Source organism: Rana temporaria, chromosome 12 (genome assembly GCF_905171775.1).
Source record: "Rana temporaria chromosome 12, aRanTem1.1, whole genome shotgun sequence".
NCBI lineage: Eukaryota > Metazoa > Chordata > Amphibia > Anura > Ranidae > Rana > Rana temporaria.
Genome location: NC_053500.1, coordinates 53,746,838 through 53,774,422, shown reverse-complemented (window position 1 = coordinate 53,774,422; position 27,585 = coordinate 53,746,838). Strand labels below are relative to the sequence as shown.

At 39.3% G+C, this 27,585-nt stretch overlaps 1 protein-coding gene across 1 annotated transcript in view; it reads left to right on the top strand.

Annotated features, from left to right (window-relative positions):
- The window catches only part of LOC120919403 (proton channel OTOP3-like), a 95,690-nt gene that overhangs the window by 61,156 nt on the left and 6,949 nt on the right, over positions 1-27,585 (top strand). Inside the window, exons 4-6 of the mRNA XM_040331558.1 lie at positions 3,018-3,076; positions 10,614-10,723; positions 13,866-15,055. Coding sequence (XP_040187492.1) covers positions 3,018-3,076; positions 10,614-10,723; positions 13,866-15,055 — 1,359 coding nt within the window. The remainder of the gene's footprint in view (positions 1-3,017; positions 3,077-10,613; positions 10,724-13,865; positions 15,056-27,585) is intronic.

Genomic DNA, 27,585 nt, shown 5'->3' with positions numbered 1-27,585 from the left:
GGTTTAGTTAAAGTTAAGGGTTGGGGTTGGGATTAGGGGTTAGGGGTTAATATTTTATTTATTTCATTATTATTATTATTATTATTATTATTATTATTATTATTATTATTAATTAAAAAAATATTGTGAGGATTAGGGTATTAATAATAATAATACAACTAATAATAATAATAATAATAATTACAATAATAATAATAATAATAATAATAATAATAACAATAATAATTATAATAATAAGAAGAATAATAAATACATGTAAAAAAAATACACAAATAAATAAAAATAATCATGAATAAACAATAAATAAATACCCTTAACCCTTAACCCCCTAACTTAACCCCCTAACCCTTAAAAAATTACATAAAAATATAATAATAGTTATAATAATTATAATAATAATAATTAAAATAATAATAATTAAAATAATAATAATAAATACCCTAACACAACACAGATGAATTAATTATTATAATAATAATAATAATAATAATAATAATAATAATAATAATAATACTTATTATTATTCTTAATAAAAAAATATTATACATTTTTCTTGTTTGGGTGTATGTTATTATTATTTTATTATTATTATTTGCTTAATATTATTTAAAGGTTGGGTGTTCATTATTTTTTATTTATTATTATATTATTTATTTATTTTATTTATTTACGCTATTTGTGTATTTATTTTACATTTATTTATTCATATATTAATTCAATTTTTTCCCATTTATATTATTATTATTCCTGTATTATTATTTATTTTTTGTTAGGGTAAGGGGTTTAAAGTTAGGATTAGGGTTGGGGTTAGGATTTATTATTTTATTTCTTGTCTTATTATCATTATTATTATTATGTATTTATTGTTAGGGTTAGGGTATTGATAATAATACATTTACTACTACTACTAATAATAATATTAATAAATTAATAAATAAATATAAAATAAAACCACAAATAAATAATAAAAAATACAGTAAACTTAACTCCTAAACCATAAAATAATAAAATATAATAAAATTATAATAATAATATAATAATACATACCCTAACACAATATAAATAAATACATTTATAGTAATAATTCTTCTTCTTCTTCTTCTTAATAAAAAAATATTATTATTATACATTAATCTTGTTTGGGTGTATGTTATTATTATTATTATTATTATTATTATTATTATTATTATTATGATTATTAATCATAATAATAATCATAATAATACATTACTTTGTTTATATAAAGAATATATAAAAATATATAAAAAATATATATATTACCTAATATTATTTAATGGTGGGGTGTTGATTATTATTTATTTATTTATTTATTTATTTATTATTACATTATTAATTTCTTTAATATATTTATGGCATTTTTTTTATTTGTGTTTTTATTTTGCATTTATTTATTCATATATTATTTAAAAAAAATCCCATTTGTATTATTATTATTATTATTATTATTATTATTATTATTATTCATTTATTATTATTTTTTTGTTAGGGTAAGGGGTTAGAGTTAAGGTTTGGTTAAAGTTAGGATTAGGGTTGGGGTTAGGAATAGGGGTTAATATTTTACGTTTTGGAGCTTCAAGCTACAAAACGCTAAGGTGTGAATGGGGCCTTACTGTAGAGTACATTATAGAACCAAAACCGTAAATTTGGCAAGATGTAATTGAATGGGTATAAAGTAATAGCTGCAGGCCATCTTTGCAGAAGTTGGCCAGGCTCATGCAGATAGGGTTGCCACCTTTTCTTTAGGCCGAACCCGAACACTTTAGCAGCCTGAGACACCTTTGGAGAGTAGTAATGTGGTGTGCATAGCGTGCTGAAGCGAACAGTGGGTGTGGCCAAGTTTTCAATTGCCGACATCATCACCCTGCCCCCCCAGTGATGCCGTACCTGCCTCCAGACAGCGGCCTGCAGCTCCCAGATGGCAACAGATTTGTGGGTGACTATCTTCATTACTTAGGGAGCCACTGCCCGGTTTGAATATTATGTCTGGGTTTCAGTCCACCTGAAACCCGGACACATGATTCAAAGCCCAAACTTTCTGGGTGACAGGTGGCCACCCTACATGTAGCATCAATATATTTAATAATTATTGCAGGCGGTAGCAATGGATATGTACTGAGGGCCAGATTCACGTAGAAGTGCGGCGGCGTAACGTATCTGATTCACAAAGCACTTGCAATGAAATGAAAACCTACGCCGGCGGCCTCCAGCGCAAGCCTGCGTAACTCAAAGGGGCGTGTGTCATTTAAATTAGGCGCGCTCCCGCGCCAGACCTACTGCGCATGCTTCCTTTTGAATTACCCGCCGTGCTTTGCGCGAAGTGACGTAATTTTTTCGAACGGCGACGTGCGTAGCGTATTTTCGTATTCCCGGACGTCTTACGCAAACGACGTGAATTTTTACATTTCGACGCGGGAACGACGGCCATACTTTATACAGCACATACGTGTGCTGTGTAAAGTTAGGGCACCCAAAACGACGACTAACTTTGCGACGGGAAACTAGAGTAGCAGCGACATAGCGAACGCAAAAAAACGTTGTGGATCGCCGTAACTCCTAATTTGCATACCCGACGCTGGTTTACGACGCAAACTCCCCCCAGCGGCGACGGCGGTATTGCATCTAAAGATCCGACAGTGTAAAACAATTACACCTGTCAGATCTTATGGCTATCTATGCGTAACTGATTCTATGAATCAGTCGCATAGATACTCTGAGAGATACGACGGAGTATCTGAGATACTCCGTCGTATCTCTTTTGTGAATCTGGGCCATAGTCACAAAAGTATGCAGTGCATGTTGTTTGTATAGTGAAATGGAACATACCAATTTTATTTATTTGGGCAAACAAGACGGTGGGAGGCACTACTCTGGGGTGGGTAAAGTCTAAGGAACTCATTTAATTAGACAATATAACAGATTTTTTGATAAATTAAGACCAATAAAAACACTTGTTAATCTGGAATACGTGATAATCAGATGATATGCTTTCCTTGCAGACATGTTTTTTGTGGTTTTCAAGCCAGGACTGTGTGCAGGTGCAAAATAATATAACTAGGTGAGTAAGAAGAGAGGCAAATTGTAATACTAATGGAGAAAAGAAAACCAGATATTTTCAGATCAATTCATTGTGGAAAATGAAAACCAAAGCTGTTTTATATTCTCTGTAAATGGTACTATTTGCATGATAATGTGGTGTAGGTTAGACATATGCACTGCCAAAAAATGTGTTTGTTTCATTCCTATTTTTTTCCGTTTTTTAGGGTCATTCATTATGATCAAAATTCTTAAATTTGTCAATTCGAATATACGTAAATTCGTAAATTCAAAAATCCGAAAATTTGTAAACTCAAAATTTCAGAAATTCGAAAATCTGAAAATTCTAAAATGAGAAAGAAAATCTGAAAATGTTAAATAATTACAATCTAACTAACTAATAATAACTAACTATTAAATTATAGGTATTGGAATTTCCTTTCAGATTTGGCTGTTAGTGAACATAACGAATACAAATTTATCCGAAGTTAAGAATTATCCGAAATAACAAATGCTGCATCTAAACAAATGGAACGGAATTAATTAATAAAAATAAAACATTTTTATTATTATTGTTATTTATTATTATTAATTTGTTACGTTCCATTTGTTTAGATACGGCATTCATTATTTCTGATAATTTGTAACCTCGGATAAATTCGTATTAGTTACATTCACTAATAGCCAAATTTGAAAGAAAATTCCAATACCTACAATGTAATAGTTAGTAATAGTTAAATTATTATTAGCTAGTTATTATTTCTGATTTTAGAATTTTGGGGTTTTTGAATTTTTGGATTTTCGGTCTTTAAAATGTTTGTTATATTCTAATTTTAGATTTTCTCATTTCCAAATTTCTGAAATTTTGGATTTTCGAATATAGAATTTCCGAAATTTTGGATTTTCGAATATAGAATTTCCAGAATTTAGAATTTCCAGATTTTCAAATAGTCGAATTTTCATTATAACGAATTTACAAATTTTTGAATATTCTGAAAAACTTGTTAAACGAGTGCACATGCCCGGTGCACATGCCAGCGACCGCAATGTCCTCAATCACATCAGGACCGTGGATCTGTGTGTGTAAAGACACAGATCCACGGTCCTGTCAGGTGAGGAGACCGATGTGTGTTCCCAGTACAGAGGAATACACATCGGTCTCCTCCCCCAGTCAGTCCCCTCTACCTACAGTTAGAATCACTCACTAGGGAACATATTAACCCCTTCAGCTCCCCCTAGTGTTAACCCCTTCCCTGCCAGTCACATTTACACAGTAATCGGTGCAGTTTTATAGCACTAATTTCTGTATAAATGTGAATGGACGTCTCTCCAAAATTGAAGAAAAAAAGATGAGAAGAAAACTGGTCAGGGAGGCTGTCAAGAGGTCTACAGCAACATTAACCACTTTAGTCTCGGAAGGAGTTCCCTTTAACCACTTAAAGGAGTTGTAATGGTACAATTTTTTTTTCCTAAATAGCTTCCTTTACCTTAGTGCAGTCCTCCTTCATTTACCTCATCCTTCCATTTTGCTTTTAAATGTCCTTATTTCTTCTGAGAAATCCTCACTTTCTGTTCTTCTGTCTGTAACTCCACACAGTAATGCGAGGCTTTCTCCCTGGTGTGGAGTGTCGTGCTCGCCCCCTTCCTTGGACTACAGAAGAGTCAGGACGCCCACTAACACACAGCTCCTTTCTCTATCTGCAACGTAGAGAGTGTCCTGACTCTCCTGTAGTCCAAGGGAGGAAGGGAGCATTACTGTGTGGAGTTACAGACAGAAGAACAGGAAGTGAGGATTTCTCAGAAGAAATAAGGACATTTAACATTAAAATGGAAGGATGAGGTAAGTGAAGGAGGACTGCACTAAGGTAAAGGAAGCTATTTAGAGAAAAAAAAATTGTACCTTTACAACCCCTTTAAAGACTGAGCCTCTTTCCGAGATTTGTTGCTTACAAGTTAAAAAATTTTTTTTGCAAGAAAATTTAACCCCCAAACATTCGATATTTTTTTTCTACCACCCTAGAGAATAAAATGGCGGTCGTTGCAATACTTTTTGTCACACCGTATTTGTACAGCGGTCTTACAAGCGCACTTTTGTTGGAATTTTTTTTTTTATAAAAAAATAAGACAAAAGTAAAGTTAGCCCAATTTTTTTTAGATTGTGAAAGAGGATGTTACGCCGAGTAAATTGATACCTAATGTATTCAAAATTGCTCCCGCTCTTGAAATGGCGACAAATTTTTACCCTTAAAAATCTCCATGGGCGACATTTAAAAAATTCTACAGTTTGCATATTTTGAGTTACAGAGGAGGTCTAGGACTAGAAGTATTGCTCTCGCTCTAACGATCGCCGCGATACCTCACATGTGTGGTTTGAACACCGTTTTCATAGGTGGGCGCTGCTCGCGTATGTGTTCGCTTCTGCGCGTGAGCTCGGCATGACGGGGCGCGTTTCTTCTTATTTATTTTACCTTTTATTTATTTTTTTACACTGTTCTTTTTTTAAAAAAATTGGGTCACTTTTATTCTTATTACATCCCTTGTAATAGAAAAAAGCATGACAGGTCTTCCTAAATATGAGGTCTGGGGTGAAAAAGACATCAGAGCTCATATTTACACTAAAATGCAATAAAAAAAAATGTAATTTAAAATAAAATCCCTTTAAGAGCTATGGGTGTATTTCGAGGTTCTCTTTAATGAGACATGTAGGGTCTAAAAGACTCTGCATGTCTCCTCTGGTCTTCACTGAATGTATTGCAATGCAGAGATCACATTACACTACATCCCCTCCAGGGGTCAAGTCCTGGGGAAAAAAGTGTGGGAACTCCCACCCAAGATCCACTCCCCCACCAAAAAAAAAAAAATGTTACACTCATATGCATAAGTACTAAACCGCATGTTTTTTTTCTCCGATCCACTGTACCTTAGTAATCCTTTATGTTACTGTCCGCCTCCTGTATATGGATTCATCGGGTAGTGTGCGGGCATTCTGTCACTTCCTCAATGCCGCAATGTCTCCTGGGAGCTTTTGTCATTGTTCCCAGGAGACATTGCGGAGGTCTGAAGCGAGTTATCGCCGGATTTAGAAAGAAGCAAGTTCTTTCTAAATCCCGCGATAACCCGCGGCAGGCCTTCGCAATGTCTCCTGGGAACAATGACAAAAGCTCCCAGGAGACATTGCGGCATTGAGGAAGTGACAGAATGCCCGCACACTACCCGATGAATCCATATACAGGAAGCGGCCAGTAACATAAAGGATTACTAAGGTTCGCCTGCCCCTGACAGTGACTCGAGCTGGGCATCGCCGCTTAGTGAAGGATTGGCTCGGGCGGCTCGGCTGCTCTAGTCCTGCAAAGGGAACTGCGTTCCTGCTGTGAAAAAAAGTGCAGGAACTCCGTTCCCACGTGTTCCTGCAGGACTTGAGCCCTGATCCCCTCCCAGCTATGCTAGCCAGGGACACTAAGAGGCTGACATGGAAGTGACGTCATACATGACACTTTCCGGGTCACAGCAAGAAGGGGAGTTGATTGGAAAAGGGTCCTCTCTTCTCCCTCCCCTCCACTCACCGGCACCCAAAATGTTGGTCCTGGGCCCACAGATGGGCAAGCAGAGCCTAGAAAACATGGTGGAGGACAAATATTGAAGGGCTTCTAAAAAAGTAAAGCTAAACACCAAAACAAGAATGTAATATATTGCATCTTACTGATCATTAGAGGTCGTGCTTTCATTTGTTTTATTTTTATTTTCAGGCATTTTTTCCTTTAACCACTTAAGGACCGCCTCCTGCACATATACGTCGGCAGAATGGCATGGCTGGGCACAAGCACGTACCTGTACGTCCTCTTTAAGTGCCCAGCCCTGGGTCGCGGGTGCCCGCTCGCGGCACGCGCCCGCGACGCGGTCCTGAAGCTCCGCAGCCGCGGGACCCGCGGACCCGATCGCCGCCTGAGTCCCGCGATCGGTCCCCGGAGCTGAAGAACAGGGAAAGCTGTGTGTAAACACAGCTTCCCCGTTCTTCACTGTGGCGCTGTCATTGATCATCTGTTCCCTGATATAGGGAAAGGCGATCAATGATGTCACACATCCAGCCCCGCCCCCCTACAGTTATAAACACATATGAGGTCACACTTAACCCATTCAGCGCCCCCTAGTGGTTAACTCCCAAACTGCAATTGTCATTTTCACAGTAAACAATGTATTTTTATAGCATTTTTTGCTGTGAAAATGACAATGGTCCCAAAAATGTGTCAAAATAGTCTGATGTATCCGCTATAATGCCGCAGTCATGAAAAAAAAACACTGATCGCCGCCATTAGTAGTAAAAAAAAAATATTAATAAAAATGCAATAAAACTATCCCCTATTTTGTAAACGCTATAAATTTTGCGTAAACCAACCGATAAACGCTTATTGCGATTTTTTTTACCAAAAATATGTACAAGAATACGTATCGGACTAAACTGAGAAAAAAAAAATTTATATCTTTTTTGGGGGATATTTATTATAGCAAAAAGTAAAAAATATTGTTTTTTTTTCAAAATTGTCGCTCTATTTTTGTTTATAGCGCAAAAAATAAAAAACGCAGAGGTGATCAAATACCACCAAAAGAAAGCTCTATTTGTGGGAAAAAAAGGACGTCAATTTTGTTTGGGAGCCACATCGCACGACTGCGCAATTGTCAGTTAAAGCGACGCAGTGCCGAATCGCAATAACTGGCCAGGTCCTTTACCTGCGTAATGGTCCGGGTCTTAAGTGGTTAACAGTGAAGCTTATCTAAAAAAAAAAATCCCTACAGCTTTAGTCACATCCCTGAACTGTAATGAAGTATATCCCATGTTGTGCAGGCAGCTAGATCCTAGAGAAATCTTAACTGCAGGGATGCACGGTCCTCTACTTGTCCCTGAACTTTTGACACTGCAATGGTCAACAGCGTTAGGTCTTCAGGAAGAGCAGCATTGCAGGTGATCTAATGGGGAAATGCTCCCCTTCTCGAATCGATCTGAAAACAAAAAAGCTTTCAGATTGATTTGAAACATTTTCAAATCACATTGGCATCGTTTTTGAATTCGAATAATTTTCCAATTTCTAAAGAGAATAGATTAGAATAGAAAATAAAGGAATAGAATAGAAAAAAATGGAATAGCATAAAAAAGAATATAACAGAAAATAAAAGAATAGAATAGAATAAAACAGAACAAAATAGAATAGAAAGGAATAGAACAGAATAAAAAAATAGAAAGATTATAACCATCTCCTGCAATTCGAATAGAATAGAAAATAATAGAATTAAAAAAAAACAATATAATATAACCATTTTCCAAAATTCAAATAGAATCAAATTTAAACTTGAATAGAATAGAAAAGAATAGAATAGAGTAGAATAGAATAGAAAATATCACGATAGTAAAATTGAAAAGTTTTTTTTTAGCAGCAAAATAAGTATTTAAAAAGCAAAAATGTTACGTAAAAATTAGTATTTGTTTAGTGGATTCATAGTAGCAAAAATATTTTACCATAAGTCGAGGTAATAAAACAGTTCTGGCCCTAACATTGACAACATACTCATAAAAATTAGGGAAACTACACATAACATCATGTTGTGTAAACTCTTAGGGCCAGATCCACGAAGCAGTTACGCTGGCGTATCTATTGATACGCCGCGTAACTGCTAGGTTGCTCTGGCGTATCTTTGTTTTGTATCCACAAAACAAGATACGCCTGAAGCTGGGCTAGATCAGACTGGCGTACGTCCTAGTACGCCGTCGGATCTAAGGTGCATATTTATGCTGGCCGCTAGGTGTCGCTTCCGTCGATTTCCGCGTCGAGTATGCAAATTAGCTAGATACGCGAATCCACAAACGTACGTCCGGCCGGCGCATTTTTTTACGTAGTTTCCGTAAGGCTTTTTTCGGCGTAACGTTACCCCTGCTATATGAGGCATACTCAATGTTAAGTATGGACGTCATTCCCGCGTCGAATTTTGAAAATGTTACGTCGTTTGCGTAAGTCGTTCGCAAATAGGGCTTTGCGTAGAATTACGTTCACGTCGAAAGCATTGGCTTGTTGCAGGTTAATTTGGAGCATGCGCACTGGAATACTCCCACAGACGGCGCATGCGCCGTTCAAAAAAAACGTTATTTACGTCGGGTCAAGACGTGTTTACATAAAACACGCCCCCATCCCATCCATTTAAATTGCGCGCCCTTACGCTGACAAAGTTACACTACGCCGCCGTAACTTACGGCGCAAATTCTTTCAGGATAAGGAAAATACGCTGTAAGTTACGGCGGCGTAGTGTATCAGAGATATGCTACGCCGGACGGAAAGATGCGCTGAGGTACATGGATCTGGCCATTAGTGTTCCTGTAGAGTTTCACACAGTATCCATACGCGTTTCGACCTTTAATGGCCTCTTCAGGGGATTTGTTTCTAATGAAAAGGAAAGATTTACAAATCATTATGTTTATTAATACATCATTTATATAACAACACGATAGTATAGAAAAAAAAACAGAACAGAATAGAATGAATATAACCATCTTCCTATTCTAATCTATTATTTTCTATTCTATCCAAATTCAAATTGATTATATTTGAATTTTGGGAAATGGTTATATTCTTTATATTCTAATCTATTCTATTCTATTGTTTGTTTAATTCTATTATTTTTTATTTGTTTATTCTATTCTATTCTTTTCAATTCTATTATTTTATTTTCTGTTCTATTCTTTTTTTATTCTATTCTATTCTATTATTTTCTATTAAAATTCAAGTCTATTCTATTTGAAATTCAAAATTCGGAAGATGGTTATATTCTTTCTATTCTATTGTTTTCTTTCTATTATATTCTGTTGTTCTCTATTTTATTCTAATCTATTCTTTTTTATTGTATTCAAATTCGAATTTGAACTTTGGGAAATGGTTATATTCTTTTTATAATTTCAATTTTTTTATTCTATTATTTTCTATTCTATTATAGTCTATTCTATTATATATTTTTTTTCAATTCTATTATTTTCTATTCTATTTTTCTATGTGTTCAAATTTATTCTATTAAAATTTAAGAAGATGGTTATATTCTTTCTATGTTATTCTATTCGTTTCTATTATATTCTAGTCTTTTATTTTCTATTCTATTTTGTTCTGTTTTACTCTATTCTATCTTCTGTTATATTCTTTTCTAGTCTATGATTTTTTTTTCTGTTATATTCCTTTATTTTTTTTATTTATTCTCTTTGGAAATTGGAAAAGTATTTGAATTGAAAAACTTTTTAATTTGGAATTCGAAAACTATTCAAATTTGGAAACTTTTTAAATTCAAATCCAATTGAAAACTATTGGACTTCTTTCGTTATTTTAGATTTTTTTTTAAATTCGGTACTATTGTAATTCGTAATTCAGATACATCCGAAATTCCAAAAAATTTAAATTCGTCCAAATTTTCATTCGTAACAAAACTAACCACACATGTCTAATCTGCACCACTGCAGTGAAGATTTCTCCAGGGACCAGCTGGCATCCTACATCTGTATTTCAGCACTTACCTGTGTTTTATGTTTTCAGACATGGCATCATGCTGGCATTGTCCACCAACCTCCTGCTTTGGCTCATGGCTGTTTTAAATGATTCCGTGCACAGAGAGATGGAGGGTCTACAAATAAACATAACTTCAGGCAAGTGAACCTTAAGCCTGCTTTCATGCTGGGTGCAGCGCAGCTTACCTGCATGCTTGGAGTGGGTTATCTGTGCTTTACCATAGAGTTTTATTGTGTCCCACATATTTGGTGTGCTTTCTTAAAGCGCACAAAGATGCAACACAATTCGGCATTGCGCCGCTTTAACTGACAATTGCATGGTTGTGCGATGCTGTACCCAAACAAATTTTTCCCCACAAATATAGCTTTCTATTGGTGGTATTTGATCACCTCTGCGGTTTTAATTTTGTGCGCTATAAACAAAAAAAGAGCGACAATTTGGTAAAAACAACAATATTTTTTACTTTTTAAAAAATTATAGGATTAGATTCTCGTAGAATGACGTATCTATGCGGCGGCGTAACGTATCCGATTTACGTTACGCCGCCGCAAGTTTTTCAGGCAAGTGCTTTATTCACAAAGCACTTGCCTGTAAAGTTGCGGCTGCGTAGCGTAAATCACCCAGCGGAATTCAAATTCAGCGGGTAGGGGGCGTGTATCATTTAAATGAAGCGCGTCCCCGCGCCGAACGAACTGCGCATGCGCCGTCCGTAAAATATCCCAGTGTGCATTGCTCCAAATGACGTCGCAAGGACGTCATTGGTTTCGAAGTGAACGTAAATGACGTCCAGCCCCATTCACGGACGACTTACGCAAACGACGTAACTTTTTAAAATTTTGACGCGGGAACGACGGCCATACTTAACATTGTTGCGCCGCACTTATTCCACCATATAGCAGGGGCAACATTACGCTGGGAAAAGCCTAACGTAAACGTCGTAACCTACTGCGTCGGCCGTGCGTACGTTCGGGAATTCGCGTATCTAGCTAATTTGCATACTCGACGCGGAAATCAACGGAAGCGCCACCTAGCGGGCAAAAAAAAAAATTGCAGTTACGATCCGACGGCGTAAGAGACTTACGCCTGTCGGATCTAATGGATATCTATGCGTAACTGATTCTAAGAATCAGTCGCATAGATACGACGGGCCAGATTAGGACTTACGACGGCGTACATGGCACTGCGCCGTCGTAAGTCCTTTGAGAATCTGGGCCATAGTGTCTACAAACTATGGGAACGATTTATGCCATTTTTATGGCATTTCTATTTTTTTACTAGTAATGGCGGTGATCTGCATTTTCTCCTAGTAGGGTTGCCACCTGTCCGTGATTCGCCTGGACAGTCCAGGTTTTGAATCATGTGTCCGGGATTCAGGCGGACTGAAACCCGGGAACATTATTCGGTTTGGGCTGTGGCTCCCCAAGTAACCAAGATAGTCACACACAAATATGTTGACGTTGGGGAGCTATGGGTGGCTGTCTGGGGGCAGGTTTGGCATCATTGGGAAGAACGGCAGTGATGTCAACAATGTCAACAAGAGCAATTTGACCACATTACTCTGCTTGGGGCACCCAAAGGTGTCCCAGGCCGCTAAAGTGTCCAGGTTTGGCTTGAAGAAAAGGTGGCAACCCTACCTTCTAGGTAGGTTACTAGGATGTACATAGCTTGGTGTAGTGTGGTCTCCTGCTTAACACTAGACTTGTTTGGTAAGACATAGCAGCTTTTCTGCCTAACAGGAAAGTTACATTGTTTATCAAGGGAGTCCTGTGTGCTTCACAGTGCTGCTGCTTCTGCATTGACACCTCTGTATCCAGTAAACAGTGGAAGGTTCTGGATAAATAGAAGTGACCCATGCAGATCAGCAGTATGAATATGGATGCCATCCCAGCCAATTACACGCATGGGACCCTTCGATTTTGCTTTTAAATGTCCTTATTTCTTCTGAAAAATCCTCACTTCCTGTTCTTCTGTCTGTAACTCAACACCGTAATGTGAGGCTTTCTCCCTGGTGTGAAATGTCGTGCTCGCCCCCTCCCTTGGACTACAGGAGAGTCAGGACGCTCTATACGTTGCAGATAGAGAAAGGAGCTGTGTGCTAGTGGGCGTCCTGACTCTCCTGTAGTCCAAGGAAGGGGGCGAGCACCACACTCCACACCAGGGAGAAAGCCTTGCATTACTGTGTGGAGTTACAGACAGAAGAACAGGAAGTGAGGATTTATCATAATAAGGACATTTAAAAGCAAAATGGAAGGATGAGGTATGTGAAGGAGGACTGCACCAAGGTAACGGAAGCTATTTAGGGAAAACAATTGTACCTTTACAACCCCTTTAAGCGTGCACCTAGCTGTCAAAGAAAATACTGTGGGCCAGATTCACGTAGGAGAGCGCATCTTTGTGCGGGCGTAACGTATCCTATTTACGCTACGCCTCCGCAACTTTGACAGGCAAGTACAGTATTCACAAAGCAAAGTTGCGGCGGCGTAGCGTAAATAGGCCGGCGTAAATAGGCCGCCTAATTCAAATGTGGAAGATGTGGGCGTGTGTTATGTAAATTTATTGTGACCCCACGTAAATGACGCTTTTTAAGAACAGCGCATGCTCCGTCCGTGAAAGTATCCCAGTGCGCATGCTCCAAATTAACCCGCAAAAAGCCAATGCTTTTGACGTGAACATAAATGACTCCCACTACGTAAAACGTGAAAATTTTTACGCTGTTCCGACGTCCATACCTAACATTGGTACGCCTCATCTACGCCTCATAGAGCAGGGGTAACTTTACGCCGGAAAAAGCCTTACGTAAATGGCGTATCTGTACTGTGACGGCCGGCATACGTTCGTGAATAGGCGTATCTAGCTGATTTACATATTTCTAGGCGTAAATCAGCGTACACGCCCCTAGCGGCCAGCGTAAATATGCAGTTAAGATACGACGGCGTAGGAGACTTACGCTGGTCGTATCTTACACAAATCCGTCCAACTAAAATCCAAAGTACAAACACGTATGCTCCGAACCAATGCTAAACATCAATAGCAGAAGTTGCCCAAAGGGTGGCGGTAAAGAGCTGCAAAACCACGTGGTTTGGTGAATGTTGGCTGAAAATGTTGTGCTGTGTGTATGCAGAACAAGTTCACAGCCAGCGCTCTTCGGACCAAAATCCACGGAAAAGTCCGATGGAAGTCCGATCGTGTATTGGGCTTTAGGCGTTAAAACATGGGGAGCTGGTTTTAATATGTTTTCTGTTTTTCACAATAAATAACCTAAATAATTTTCTCTTGTAGACGAGGAAAGCGACTGTTTATGCCTAAAAAATTCAATGTGCTGGACCTTTCAAAGAGGATATGTGGTCCTATATCCATTCAATTTGGAATACAGTCTTATCTGCGCATCAATGCTCTACATAATGTGGCTGAATGTCGGACGAAAAGACGTTTCTATCTCTGCCGTCTCGCACCCGAGGTTTCGTCTTCACGGAGTTCTTTATGGCCCAGTGTTGGGTGGTGTTGCATTGGTGGTGGGATTTTGTGTCTTCATCCTGTATCAGATACAGGTATCTTCAGGAGAAGTTTCTCCCACGTCATCATTTCTTTTTTTTCTCTACAATGTCATTGTGTTGCCCCTCATGATAATCTCCTGCATTGTTGGGATAATCGCTCAGACCTTTACAGAGAAACAGTCGGGCAAACAGTCAGGACAGCATAGTGAGCATGATGAAGAGGAAAACAAAAACGACACAGATAGAGCAACCAAACTAGAAAATCAAAGTCGGTGCCGACACAGGCACGTGGAGAGGAGCCAGGATTACGATCAAAGTGACGTGGATTTGGGGGAGCACAGAGATGAAAAGGGACATTACCAATGGACAGATCTAAAAGAAATTGTTGAACATAAAGGAGATGAGGAAAAAAGTTGTGATAAATGTAAAATTCAAACAGAAAGTGGAAAGTATAGTGAAAACATTCCAATGGAAGAATTGGAAAAAGAAGACATAACGGACCATATGGAGACCAACCACCATTATAGGACAACTACCAGAAAAATCAGTGTTGAGAAGAACGCTCACGGCATGGCATCGTCTCCAACACCTAAAAACTACACTCGCAGTCTAGAAATAATCCTGCTGCTGGCGGCTGCTCTCGGTCAGTTCTGCATTTCTTATTATTCCATAGTTGCCATTGTGGCTACAAGAATATGGAACACGTTGAATTCCTTAAATCTGTCATTCTCAGTCCTCATGATCTTCCAACATGTGTTTCAAAATATCTTTATAATTGAAGGCATGAGAAAAGAACATCATGAGCCTATCCACCCAATTATACAGGAGGAAAGCAAAGAGGAGGCCCCTCGTAGAATGTCTTTTGTAGAAATACGCAGGGCTTCCGTGGCTTATCTTCAAGGTGTCGGGAAAATCACTATCAGTCGCAGACTTGTGAAGGAGTCCGCTCTTTTTCTAGTGCTCTGTAATATAATGGTAAGTCTATTTGTGTGTTTTAAGTGATTTTTTATTGTTTATTAAACACTTCGCATTTTACTGGTCAATGACCAGACCACTTTTTGCGATTCGGCACTGCGTTGCTTTAACTGACAATTGCGCGGTCATGCGACGTGGCTCCCAAACAAAATTGAAGTCCTTTTTTTCCCGCAAATAGAGCTTTCTTTTGGAGGTATTTGATCACCTCTGCGGTTTTTATTTTTTGCGCTAAAAACAAAAATAGAGCGACAATTTTGAAAAAAAACAATATTTTTAACTTTTTGATATAATAACTACCCCCAAAAAATCTATAAAAAAACATATTTTTTCCTCAGTTTAGGCCGATACGTATTCTTCTACATATTTTTGGTAAAAAAAATAGCAATAAGTGTATATTGATTGTTTTGCACAAAAGTTATAGGGTCAGATTCATAAAAGAGATACGATGGCGGGAACGCACCTAATTTAAATGGTCCCCTCCCCATTTGAATTAGGCGGGCTTGAGCCGGGCGGATTTACGCTACGCCGCCGCAACTTTACAGGCAAGTGCTTTGTGAATCAAGCACTTGCCCGTAAAACTTGCGGCGGTGTAACGTAAATGTAATACGTTACGCCGCCACAGAGTAAGCCGATTCTACCTGAATCTGGCCCATAACGTCTACAAAATAGGGGATAGAATTATGGCATTTTTATTATTATATTTTTTTACTAGTAATGGCGGCTGATCAGCGATTTTTATCGCGACTGCGACTTTATAGCGGACACATTGGGCACTTTTGACACATTTGTGGGACCATTGTCATTTTTATAGCAATCAGTGCTATAAAAATGCACTGATTACTGTGAAAATGACACTGGCAGTGAAAGGGTTAACCACTTGGTGGCACTGAAGGGGTTAAGTGTGACCTAGGGATGTGTTCTAAATGTAAGGGGGATGGGCTTACTGTGACATGACACTGATCACAGCTTCCAATGACAGGAAGCTGTGTACACTGTCCTGCCACTAGGAAGACTGGGGAAATGCTTGTTTACTTAAGCATTTCCCCCTTCTTCCTTACCGTGACATGATTGCGGGTATGCCCACTGACATCGGTCGGAGTCTTGGAGCTCCTGGCGGGCACGAGCGCCCACAATGCTGGCTTCTTAAAGGAGACATATATATACGTCCTTCTGCATGTCCATGCCATGCTGTCAATGTAAAAAATCGTGCGCTGCTCGGCAAGCAGTTAAAGCTTAACCACTTGCCGACCTCGTAAAGAACATATACGTCAGCAGAATGGCTCATGTGGGCAAAGCAACGTACCTGTACGTTGATTTGAAAATTCCGCCGTGCGTGCGCGCACCCGCCGTGGGCTCCGTGACCATGCCCGCAGGACCCAGAATGGGGAGATGCCTTTGTAAACAAGGCATTTCCCTGTTCTGCCTAGTGACAGGACAGTGATCTACCCTGTCATCGGGAGCAGTGATCACTGTCGTGTCACTCGTAGCCCAGCCCCCCACAGTTAGAATCACTCCCTAGGACACACGTAACCCCTTCCTCGGCCCCTAGTGGTTAACCCCTTCCCTGCCAGTGTCATTTACACAGTAATCGGTGCATTTTTATAGCACTGATCGCTGTATAAATGACAATGGTCCCAAAATAGCATCACAACTTCACAAGTGTCCGATGTGTCCGCCATAATGTTGCAATCACGATAAAAATTGCAGATCACCGCCATTACTAGTAAAAACGATCCCCTATTTTGTAGATGCTATAACTTTTGCGGAAACCAATCAATACTGTATACGCTTTTTGCGATTTTTTACCAAAAATATGTAGAAGAATACATATCGGCCTAAACTGAGGAAAAAAAATGTTTTTTTATATATATTTTTTGTGATATTTATTATAGCAAAAAATAAAAAATATTCCATTTTTTTCAATATGTCACAATTTTTTTTGTTTATAGCGCAAAAAATAAAAACCACAGAGGTAATCAAATACCGCCAAAAGATTTGTGGGGAAAAAAGGCATTAATTTTGTTTGGGTACAATGTCGCACGACTGCGTAATTGTCAGTTAAATCGACGCAGTGCCGAATCGCAAAAAGTGCTCTGGTCAGGAAGGGGGTAAATTCTTCCGGGGCTAAAGTGGTTAAAGTGATAATAAACCCTTACATATGCCAACTGAAGTGACTAGCCTCAGGTGATACACAGTGATTACATAAATCCTCCTACATAAGCTCTACCTGGTTATCTGTAGCACTCTTTCTTCCACCACCTTCCAAAGTGAACCGTTTCGATTGTATTTTTCAGTTTCCAGAAGGCACAAGGCCATGTATCTGATATCACACACTGCACATCACAGAGCACATTGCTGAGTGTAATCTGACACATGAGTGGAGGAAAAGGGACCACAATGGATATCACTGGGGAAATCTTCCTTAGTCTAGGTTAACACTTTGCTCTTTCAAGCGTTTTTTAAGCTTTTTTTGCACAAAAATGCATCGATGTGAACGTGTTCCATAGGAACCCAAATTAAAAATAATGCCCGCTGGCAGCTGATGACTCATTGATTGTAAAGGAGTCCGTTCCTTAGCAACCAGCTATACTCTGTTTAACCACTTGCCCACCGAGGACGTCATATGACGTCCTCGACTTTGTGCGGTGATATCTGAATTATGCCTGCAGCTACAGGCATCATTCATATATCACCGTCTTCTGCCGGCGATTCTGCGCACTATAAGAATGATCATAGTGGCAGTTCCGCCGCTTGATTGTTCTTATAGGCAGCGGAGGGGGACGTCCCCCCTCCCGCCGCCATCCGGTGCTTCTCCGGGCTCTCCTGTGCCAACAGGGGCCCGGAGAACGAATCGGCCGGCGCCGGCTCCCGATGATAGAGATTTTCGGTCATCTCTATGACCGTTGGAGGCCCGGGCGCGACGTTGTGATGTCACGCCCGGGTACCCGGACATAAACAAATCCGCGATCGCGGCTGTCGGCATGAGATCGGTGAATTTTTTTTCACAATCTCATGCTTTTAAGCCTGGAGGAGAGATATGGAGTCTTACTGACACATCTCTCCATAGAGAGGACCTGTCACAGTGATCCCTATTACAAGGGATGTTTACATTCCTTGTAATAGGAATAAAAGTGATTAAAAAAAAAAAATGTATAAAAAAGAGTGAAAATAAAAATGAAAGTAATGTATGTTCCGCCCACATATGTAAACGCCGTTCAAACCCCATATGTGAGGTATCGCTGCATGCGTTAGAGTGTGTGCAACAATTCTAGCACTAGACCTCCTCTGTAACTCGAAAATAGTAACCTTTAAAAAAAATTTAAAGCGCCGCCTATGTAGATTTTTAAGTACCCAAGTTTGGCGCCATTCCATGAGTGTGTGCAATTTTAAAGCGTGACATGTTAGGTATCTATTTACTTGGTGTAACATCATCTTTCACATTATACCAAAAAATTGGGCTAACTTTACTGTTTTGTTATTTTTTAATTCATGAAACTGTTTTTTTCCCCAAAAAAGGCGTTTGAAAAATAATTGTGCAAATACCGTGCGAGAAAAAAAGTTGCAATGACCGCCATTTTATTCCCTAGGGTGTCTGCTACAAAATATATATATAATGTTTGGGGGTTCTGATTAATTTTCTAGCAACAAAAAATTGTGATTTTTACATGAAGGAGAGAAGTGCCAGAATAGGCCCGGTGGACAAGTGGTTAAAGAGAAAAATAAAAAAAAAGCAACTTGCAAAAATGGAACACTTGCGTTTTTGGTGCGGGTCCATTGAAGTTTATTATATGCAAAACGCAATCTGCTACATGAAAAAAAGTCCCTGACTCTTTCCAAAAAGACACCGGCTGAATAACGTATAGATGTGAACGTACCATAGGAAACCATGTTAAATGGACTGTAGAGCGCTTCTGCAAACTGCAAAACTCACTAATAAATACATGTGAGTAAAAAAAAAAAAACAGCTGAAGATCATTAATTCTCATAATTAAAGCCTCCAGCAGAATCTTCACATCCTCTGCCTGAACCCAGCCCTTACCTCACTAATGTGTCATGTACTGTTGTAGAGATAGGCAAATGGAAATTCTAAGTGCAATGGGGGGAGGGATGCAGGCAACTGACTCACCTATAAGCTTCTAATGTGAAGATACTGGCCCGGATTCAGAAAGAGATACGACGGTGTATCTCCTGATACGCCGTCGTATCTCTGAGTTTGGACGGTCGTATCTATGCGCCTGATTCATAGAATCAGGTTACGCATAGATATCCCTTAAGATCCGACAGGTGTAAGTGACTTACACCGTCGGATCTTAGGCTGCAATTCCAGGCCGGCCGCTAGGTGGCGCTTCCGTATTATTACGCAAGGAATATGCAAATGAGGAGTTACGCCGATTCAGAAACGAACGACTGCCCGGCGCTTTTTTTTACGTCGTTTGCGTTCGGCTTTTTCCGGCGTATAGTTACCCCTGCTATATGAGGGGTAGCTAATGTTAAGTATGGCCGTCGTTCCTGCGCCAAGTTTTGAATTTTTTACGTCGTTTGTGTAAGTCGTTCGCGAATACGGATGGACGTAATTTACGTTCACGTCGAAAGCATGACGAGTTGCGGACGTCATTTGGAGCATGCACACTGGGATTCAGTCGGGGCCGGCGCATGCGCAGTTCGTTCGGCGCGGGGACACGCTTTATTTAAATGTTACATGACCCCTACCCGCGGAATTTGAATTCCGCCGGGGGATTTACATTACGCCGGCTCAACTTTACAGGCAAGTGCTTTGTGAATACAGCACTTGCCTGAAAAACTTGCGGCGGCGTAACGTAAATGCGATACGTTACGCCAGCAGAAAGATCCGCTGATCTTTCTGAATCTGGCCCACTGTATTTCCAGAGGACTTAGCTCTTGACAAAAACAAAGATCTGATGGCAGAAAAAAAATGAGTAGTCCAACGAGGACCTTTTTAAAAAAAAATGTTTTGGTTATTGTTTTTTCGTTAACTTTATTGTCCGAGTCTAAATCTATGTTTGTCCCAAGCATGTTTGAAGCCATTTACTGCTGACTGTCTCACTACCTCTGCTGGTACTTTATTCCAAGCATCAACTACCCTTTCAGTAAAATAATACTTTAGTAAATAAGCAGTGAGTGATTTTCAAAATGAGCTATTGTAAAAGATAGGTGGACTTTTGATGAACTACATATTGACACATTTGTTTACATTTTGCATTAATTTTATTCAGACAAATTAACCATTAAAAGCATCGGGCCAGATATACATACATTGGCGCATATTTATGCCGGCGTAGCGTATCTCTTTTACGCTACGCCGGCACAGCGCTCAGAGGCAAGCACTGGATTCACAAAGCACTCGCCCCCAAATCTACGCTGGGTTTCCTTGGCATAAGCGGAAGTGGGCGTGAGCCATGCTAATGAGGCGTGACCCCATGTAAATGATGGACTGAGCGTCATAAAGATATGAATAACGTACGGCGCATGCACCGTCCCGTGGACGCATTCCAGTGCGCATGCTCAGAATCACGTCGGAACTACTCCCTAAGATACGACGGATCACTGCCTACGACGTGAACTTAACCTACGCCCAGCCCTATTCACGTACTACGTAAACAACGTAAAATATGACGGCTGTGTTCCCTGGTCCATACCTTAGCATGAGTTGCGCCTCCTATATGGGGAATAACTTTCCGCCAGACGTACGACTTACGCGAACCGCGTATATTATGCGCCGGGCGCAACTACGTTTGTGAATCGGCGTATCTCCCTCATTTGCATATGTGCATAGAAAATCTATGGGAGCGGCAAATGCGCCCAGTGTAAATATGCGCCTACAATACGACGGCGTAGGCAAGTTACGTCGGTCGTAGGAAGCCTATTTTTAGGCGTATCTTGGATTGTGGGCACGGCGCACAAATACGATGGCGCATAGTTACACTTACGCGGCGTATCTCGAGATACGTCGGCGTAAGTGCTTTGTGAATCCGGGCCATCATATCTTGTGAAAAACAACAGAGAAAAAAACCCTTAACAATTGAATGCTCTATCGTGTGTTAAAGGGCAAATCAAACTAATACTGTACATCAAGGGCAAATGCCTAGTATATGAATTATCCATTTTCCATTTACGGTTTTCAGTAGGTAATATTAAAGCTCCTTAATCCCTTCACAGCAAAGGGTAAAACAAATCTTAATGCCTAAGCACACTTTTGCAACTTTGACATGCATTAGTAAAACCGTACATATTATCAACTACTTTGTGCATCCAGGTGGATTACACCTTGATTTTTTTTCAGGACAAATTGGGCTTTCATTTGGTGGTAAATGGTAATGGATATCTCCCTGATTTTTTTTTTTTATTATTATCAAAAAACAAAATTTCTCAAAAATGTAGCTGTATTTTTCTGGCTAATGCAATAACCTTCCATCAAAGAACAACATAAAATAAATTCTCCTGCTCCTGATGATCGCAACGATACCACATATGTATATGTTAGTTGTTTTTTTTGTACTCGTAGTACAGCCCAGAAAAAATTGTGCATATTTTGCTTTTTTATCCTACCTACAGCAAAATATTGTCACTGAAACTAACTGATACTAATTAAAAAAAATATCCTGTCCAAAAAAATACTGACCTTGACCCAAACACTAAGAGCCGGTTCACACTGGGGCGACTGACGAGTCTATGCAATAGAACCGTTCTAATAGGAGCGACGCAAGTCGCTTCGACTTAGAAAAAGGTTCTAGTACGACTTCAGGGGCGGCTCGGGGCGATTTGCATTGACTTCTATACAAAAGTAATTTTGCTAATCGCCTCTGAAGTCGTCTTCAGGACGACTTGCAGAGTCGCCCCCGAAGTCGTGCCGCCGCAGTGTGAACCGGCTCTAACTCTGGCAGTGAGCTAGATCAAACCTTGATCTAGGTAGGTGGTATTTTCTTGTATTTATTTATTTTACTCGATTTTGTTATTATTTTTTTATTTTTTATTTTTACACACACTTTTTTTTTCTCTCTGCAAGGAAAGATAGAAATATGATTTATTTCTCTTCTACATTCACAGAGAGAGAAAACATGGGAGGGGGCTTCATAGTGACTGATCACTGTGGTAGCCAATCAGAGGCTATCACACCAATCAGGTGACCTGGAATCCTGAGTTCCAAGAGTGACTAAGTTCAGGTTGCATAATGCTAACTGAAATCAATACAAGAATTAGCAAATCAGCCATAAACAATACAGATAAAGGTTAAATGCAGTATGAATGATACTGATACTACACTGGTTTAGAGTGCACTCTAAGGGATCGGTTGGAGTATGTTGCAGCATCTCCTAAGAGGTACATTTTTTTAACATACAAAGGGGAAAAGGTCTCTGGGTATTAACTGTTAAGGGCGATCTTTAGTCTTGACTCAGCCGGCTAAACGTTGGGGCCCAGTAACTGTTTTTAGATTTTGTAGATGCTATAAGTTTTGCGCAAACCAATCAATATACGCTTATTGTGATTTTTTTTACCAAAAATATATAGAAGAATACATATCAATGTAAACAGAGGAAGAAATTTGTTTAAAAAAAATTGGGGGATATTTATTATAGCAAAAAGTTAAAAATATTTTTTTTTTTCAGAATTGTCACTTGTTTATACAGTAGAGTAAAAAATGTAAACGTCAGAGGTGATCAAATACCACCAAAAGTAAGGTCTATTTGTGGGAAAATAAGAAGTCAATTTTGTTTGGGTACATCTACAATCTCACTGGTAGACTCAGCGTACCAGCTGGTTGCTGAAATGCATTACCGATCTTGCCACTTTGAAAGATGTGAGTGTGGTGGCATGTGCGCATGCTCAGTCCTCTGGGTCTAGCACATGCACACCTCTAATAAAACAAACAATAGCCCGTGGGACTTTGAATGATGTGATCATAATGGTAAAATGCAGTAACTGGAGTATATAGAGTATATAAAATCTCTGAATTTATTTGAAGATGTATAATCATCATTATAAGAGATATACATAAACATGGATAACAAACCCATAGAAACAACATGATACAAATAACTTTCAACCATAAACATAATGGTATGCAGTAATGGTAGTACATAGTATACATATGCATCTATAAACTTGACATGTTTCGTGATCTCTACTCGCTTCTTCAGGAGTGGATGTGTGTACAAAATGTCTGTAAAAATAAAATATAAATGAGATATAACATGAATTATGGGTTGTGGTTGGACAGAAAGCAGGAGGCCTGAGCAGGAAACCCCATACTTACTTGACGGTTGATTGGTTCCAAGGACTGACTGCCAACCGGAGGCAGAGACAGAGTAGGGTGTTCCAACCGGGAGCTGAAGGGGCAGGACCTGTGGCAGCCAAACTGAGCCAAGAAAGAGGGTAAAGCAAGGCAAAGAAGTTAATTCAGGTTATATGTATCCCTTGAAGTCCCCCATTGACCATAGGTTGCATGGCCACTGTAACAAAATATATATATGTATCTAAATCCATTAGTAGTTAATGTAGTAGTAGAATAGTTATACTAGGAGTATAAAATTATAAGAGGTATAGCAGGGAATCTGTATGGAAGCTCACTGCTAGAGCTCCATGTTCTAATACCTTCCTGAAGCGGCTAGCAGCGATGAAAAGCGTGCCCGAGGACACAGTATCGATCCGGAGAGGACAGAGAACATCTCCAGCATTATGGAGAAACGTAATTCCCGCAAGAAACCCCGCAAATTGGGGTTGTTTATCAGTCCGGCTGAATCCCCTTAGAAAAAAGATGGCGCCTCCTCCCTCACACACACAGACCAGCTGCCAGGAAACTCTGTGAGGAGAAAGACACAGGCTCTGGTGCTGCAGCAGCCTGAGAAGGAACAACAAAATGAAGCCTTTGAATCAGACTTCATCAGCCCTGTAAAACAAAGGAGAAAAGTGTCATCTGGAGATAAAGTAAGTGAAATTGAAATAGAAAGTGATTCTGATGCTGATATTAACCCCTATGAGGTAAAATTGGACTCCTTTCCCACCTCTGGCAAAGCAATGCTTGACACTGATATGAAGGAAATGCTAAAATCATTGCATGGAGCGATCCAACATGACATGAGAGCATTTATGCAAAAATCTAAAGCGGAAATAGGAGATTTGGGTGAAAGAGTGGACTATATTGAAAACAAAATGACTGACTTCACTGACGCCCATAATGAATTAGTTGATGACCATTTTGCTCTTGAGGAAGAAGTCAGGCAACTGAAGCTTAAAGTCTCAGACCTCGAGGATAGGTCTAGGCGAAACAATATTAAATTCCGCGGCATCCCTGAAAACGTAAAAAATAATGACCTAAGAATCTTTTTGCAAAAAATGTTCGTGGACCTTATCCCCTCATTGCAAAAACAAGATCTAGTGATCGACAGAGCTCACAGACTTCCTAAGCCCTCGCACATCGCAGCGAAACTTCCGAGAGATGTGATCGCCAAGATCCATTTTTTCCAGACAAAAGACATGCTAATGCATTTTGCAAGACACCATGCACCACTACCAGACCCCTACGCGGGAATTATCCTATACTCCGATCTTTCCCAAGCTACTATCTTGGCGCGGAAAAACCTGAATCCAATCACCAAAATACTTCGAAACCACAAATTAATTTATAGATGGGGTTTTCCAACCAAACTATCTGTGGAAAAAGATAACATGTCATATACAATACACACACTGGAAGATGGCCTCAAGATTCTGAAAAAAATGGAATCTACTCCCAAATGATGAAAGTACCCCGATCGATGGAATCACCAAAGAAAAACTGACCGCTCCTTGGAACGTCAGTCATGGATGACACAACCGCCGATATAAAAATTCTTGTCTCTTTTCTCTCCAGTTTATCATGGCCTAAGTTCCTCAGGCACATGAATCCCAGGGAGCCCCTATCGCTTGTTTTTACATGTTATTTTTTGTTTTTGTCTCTGTTTTTGACCCTGATCCTAATTTCATTCCCTCCCCCCCTCACAAGCAATATCATACAATCTTCTTTTTTCATGGAAGTTATGTAGTCGATGGACACGCTTTGCCTTTACTACATTCGATACATATACAATTCATCTATATGAAAATTGTTCGCTATGCCTAATCTAAAACTACTCTTATTAAATGTGAAGGGCCTCAACAGCCCCTTCAAAAGAAAAGCCCTATGGAATGATGCCCTAAAATTCGGATGCGACATACTCTGCATTCAAGAATCGCATTTTGCAAGAGACAACCCTCCTCAATTTTCACACCCTAAATTCCCGCATATCTTCGCATCTCACAACAGTAAGAAAAAAAAACGGAGTCCTGACGATCATCAAGGATTCAATCTCCTTTCAACTTTTGGACTCAAAAATTGACCAACAAGGTCGGTATGTAATACTGGTTGCAAAGATTGAAAATACAATACTAACATTAGTCAATATCTACGCACCAAATAGGAACCCACAACAATTCCTTCAAAAAGTTATCACAATAACAAAGAAAATACAAAAAGGCAATATTATCTTATGTGGGGACTTTAATGCAACGATGGACCCTACTCTGGACACCACTAAAGGGATCCAATCCAAACGTAGAGGTTTGAAGAACATCTTCTCACAAGAAGACCTCCATGATCCTTGGAGGTGTCTCCACGCAACAGAAAAGGACTTTACGTTTTATTCAAATGTCCATAAATCCTATTCTAGGATCGACTTCTTTATCACTGACAGAGCTCTCCTCCAGAAAACCACAGATGCCCATATACATAACATAACATGGTCTGACCATGCTCCAATCTCTTTAATTATTGATCTAGCCCAACAAAATTCCAAGCATGTTCTTTGGAGGAACAATACATATATTTTGTCACATAGAGGAGCTCTGGCGGAGATGAAGGAAAGACTAGAAGAATATTTTAAATTTAATGACAACGACGAAGTCTCTATCTCTAGTATATGGTGTGCCCACAAAGCTTTCTCCAGAGGAATGCTGATACAATTGACATCTAGGGGGAAAAAAAGGCGGTCACAGGAGGTAAATAATCTATTAGTGAAAATAGACAAATTAGAGAAGGAACACAAGCTAGCCCCCAAACACATCCTCCTCCTCCAACAACTTAATGAAGCCAGACACGAGCTTAGAGCGACTTTGATCTCTGATCATGAAAAATACCTCAAAAAACTAAAACTAAACCACTACTCCCAAGGAAATAAAGCGGGTAAGTTACTTGCCATGCAACTACGTATTAGACAGAACAAACAGAAAATCCATGAAATTGTTCACCACAAGTCAGGAAAAGTATTGTATAACCCACAGAGTATAGCTGATGCGTTTGCAGAATACTATGAGGGCCTATATAATCTAAAAAAAGATCATACTGTCACCCAACCAACCCTAAAAGATATAACCCAATTTCTTGATAAACTTAACATCCCTACAGTAGATTCCGCTACATTAGAAAAATTAAATGATCCTATAACAGTAAATGAAATCAAAAAAGTAATCTCAATGTTACCACTAAATAAAGCGCCCGGTGCAGATGGCCTATCTAGTGAATACTTTAAGGCATTTGAAAATATGCTTTCTCCATACTTGACCAGATTGTTTAATCAAGCTGTCAACACCCGCTCATTCCCTAAGGAAATGCTTGAAGCAATTATCATCACAATACCAAAGCAAGGGAAAGACCCGACGTCTCCAACTAATTATAGACCTATCTCGCTACTTAATTCTGATTTAAAATTTTTTGCTAAGGTTCTAGCTAATCGATCCCATTACCGACTACATTTTTCACACAAATTAACTTGAAATTGAGCAACTTGGTCTGGTTGGGAAAGAAACCTAGAATTGATTTATCTACTATGTCATTGGTTAAAGCTAAAGGAGGCCTAAACCTCCCAGATTTACGCCTATATTACTTCGCCTCACTCCTTGATCAAATGAGATACTGGTTCAGATATTCAAATGATAAATTATGGTTGAACATTGAACGAGAAGTGTCTAAAGGGAAGGATCTATTTTCCCTTTCCATGGCCTGCTATGCTCTACCAAAAATTAATACACCCAACTTCCTAACAATTAGAGCTACTCTGGCAGCCTGGAAGTTTGCTCTAACAAAATTACAGCCGACATGTAACCCAGTCCTAATGCCAATACCACTAGGAGTAATCGATTACTGTAAAGTAAGAAATACTACCACACCCTGGTCCAAACAGGAAATCAATTTTTTTGATCAGCTATCACCCGATGACATACATAAAATAACGAATAAACTCATAGCCAAACCGTTCAATAAAAACTTTGACCCAAAGAAAAGTGTGGAACTCCCTAGGGCGCTGTGGGAATTCTTCACTTCCTATAAAATAAGTGGAAAGAGAGGCATATCCCATATATATAAACTACTTTCATCTTTTCCAATTCAAACCAAAACTTTAAATATGATTAAATGGGAGAAGGATCTATCACAAACTTTTACGTGGGAAGAATGGCAAAAAGCCATCCATATTAACAGTTCTTCTTCTGCATGTGTAGAA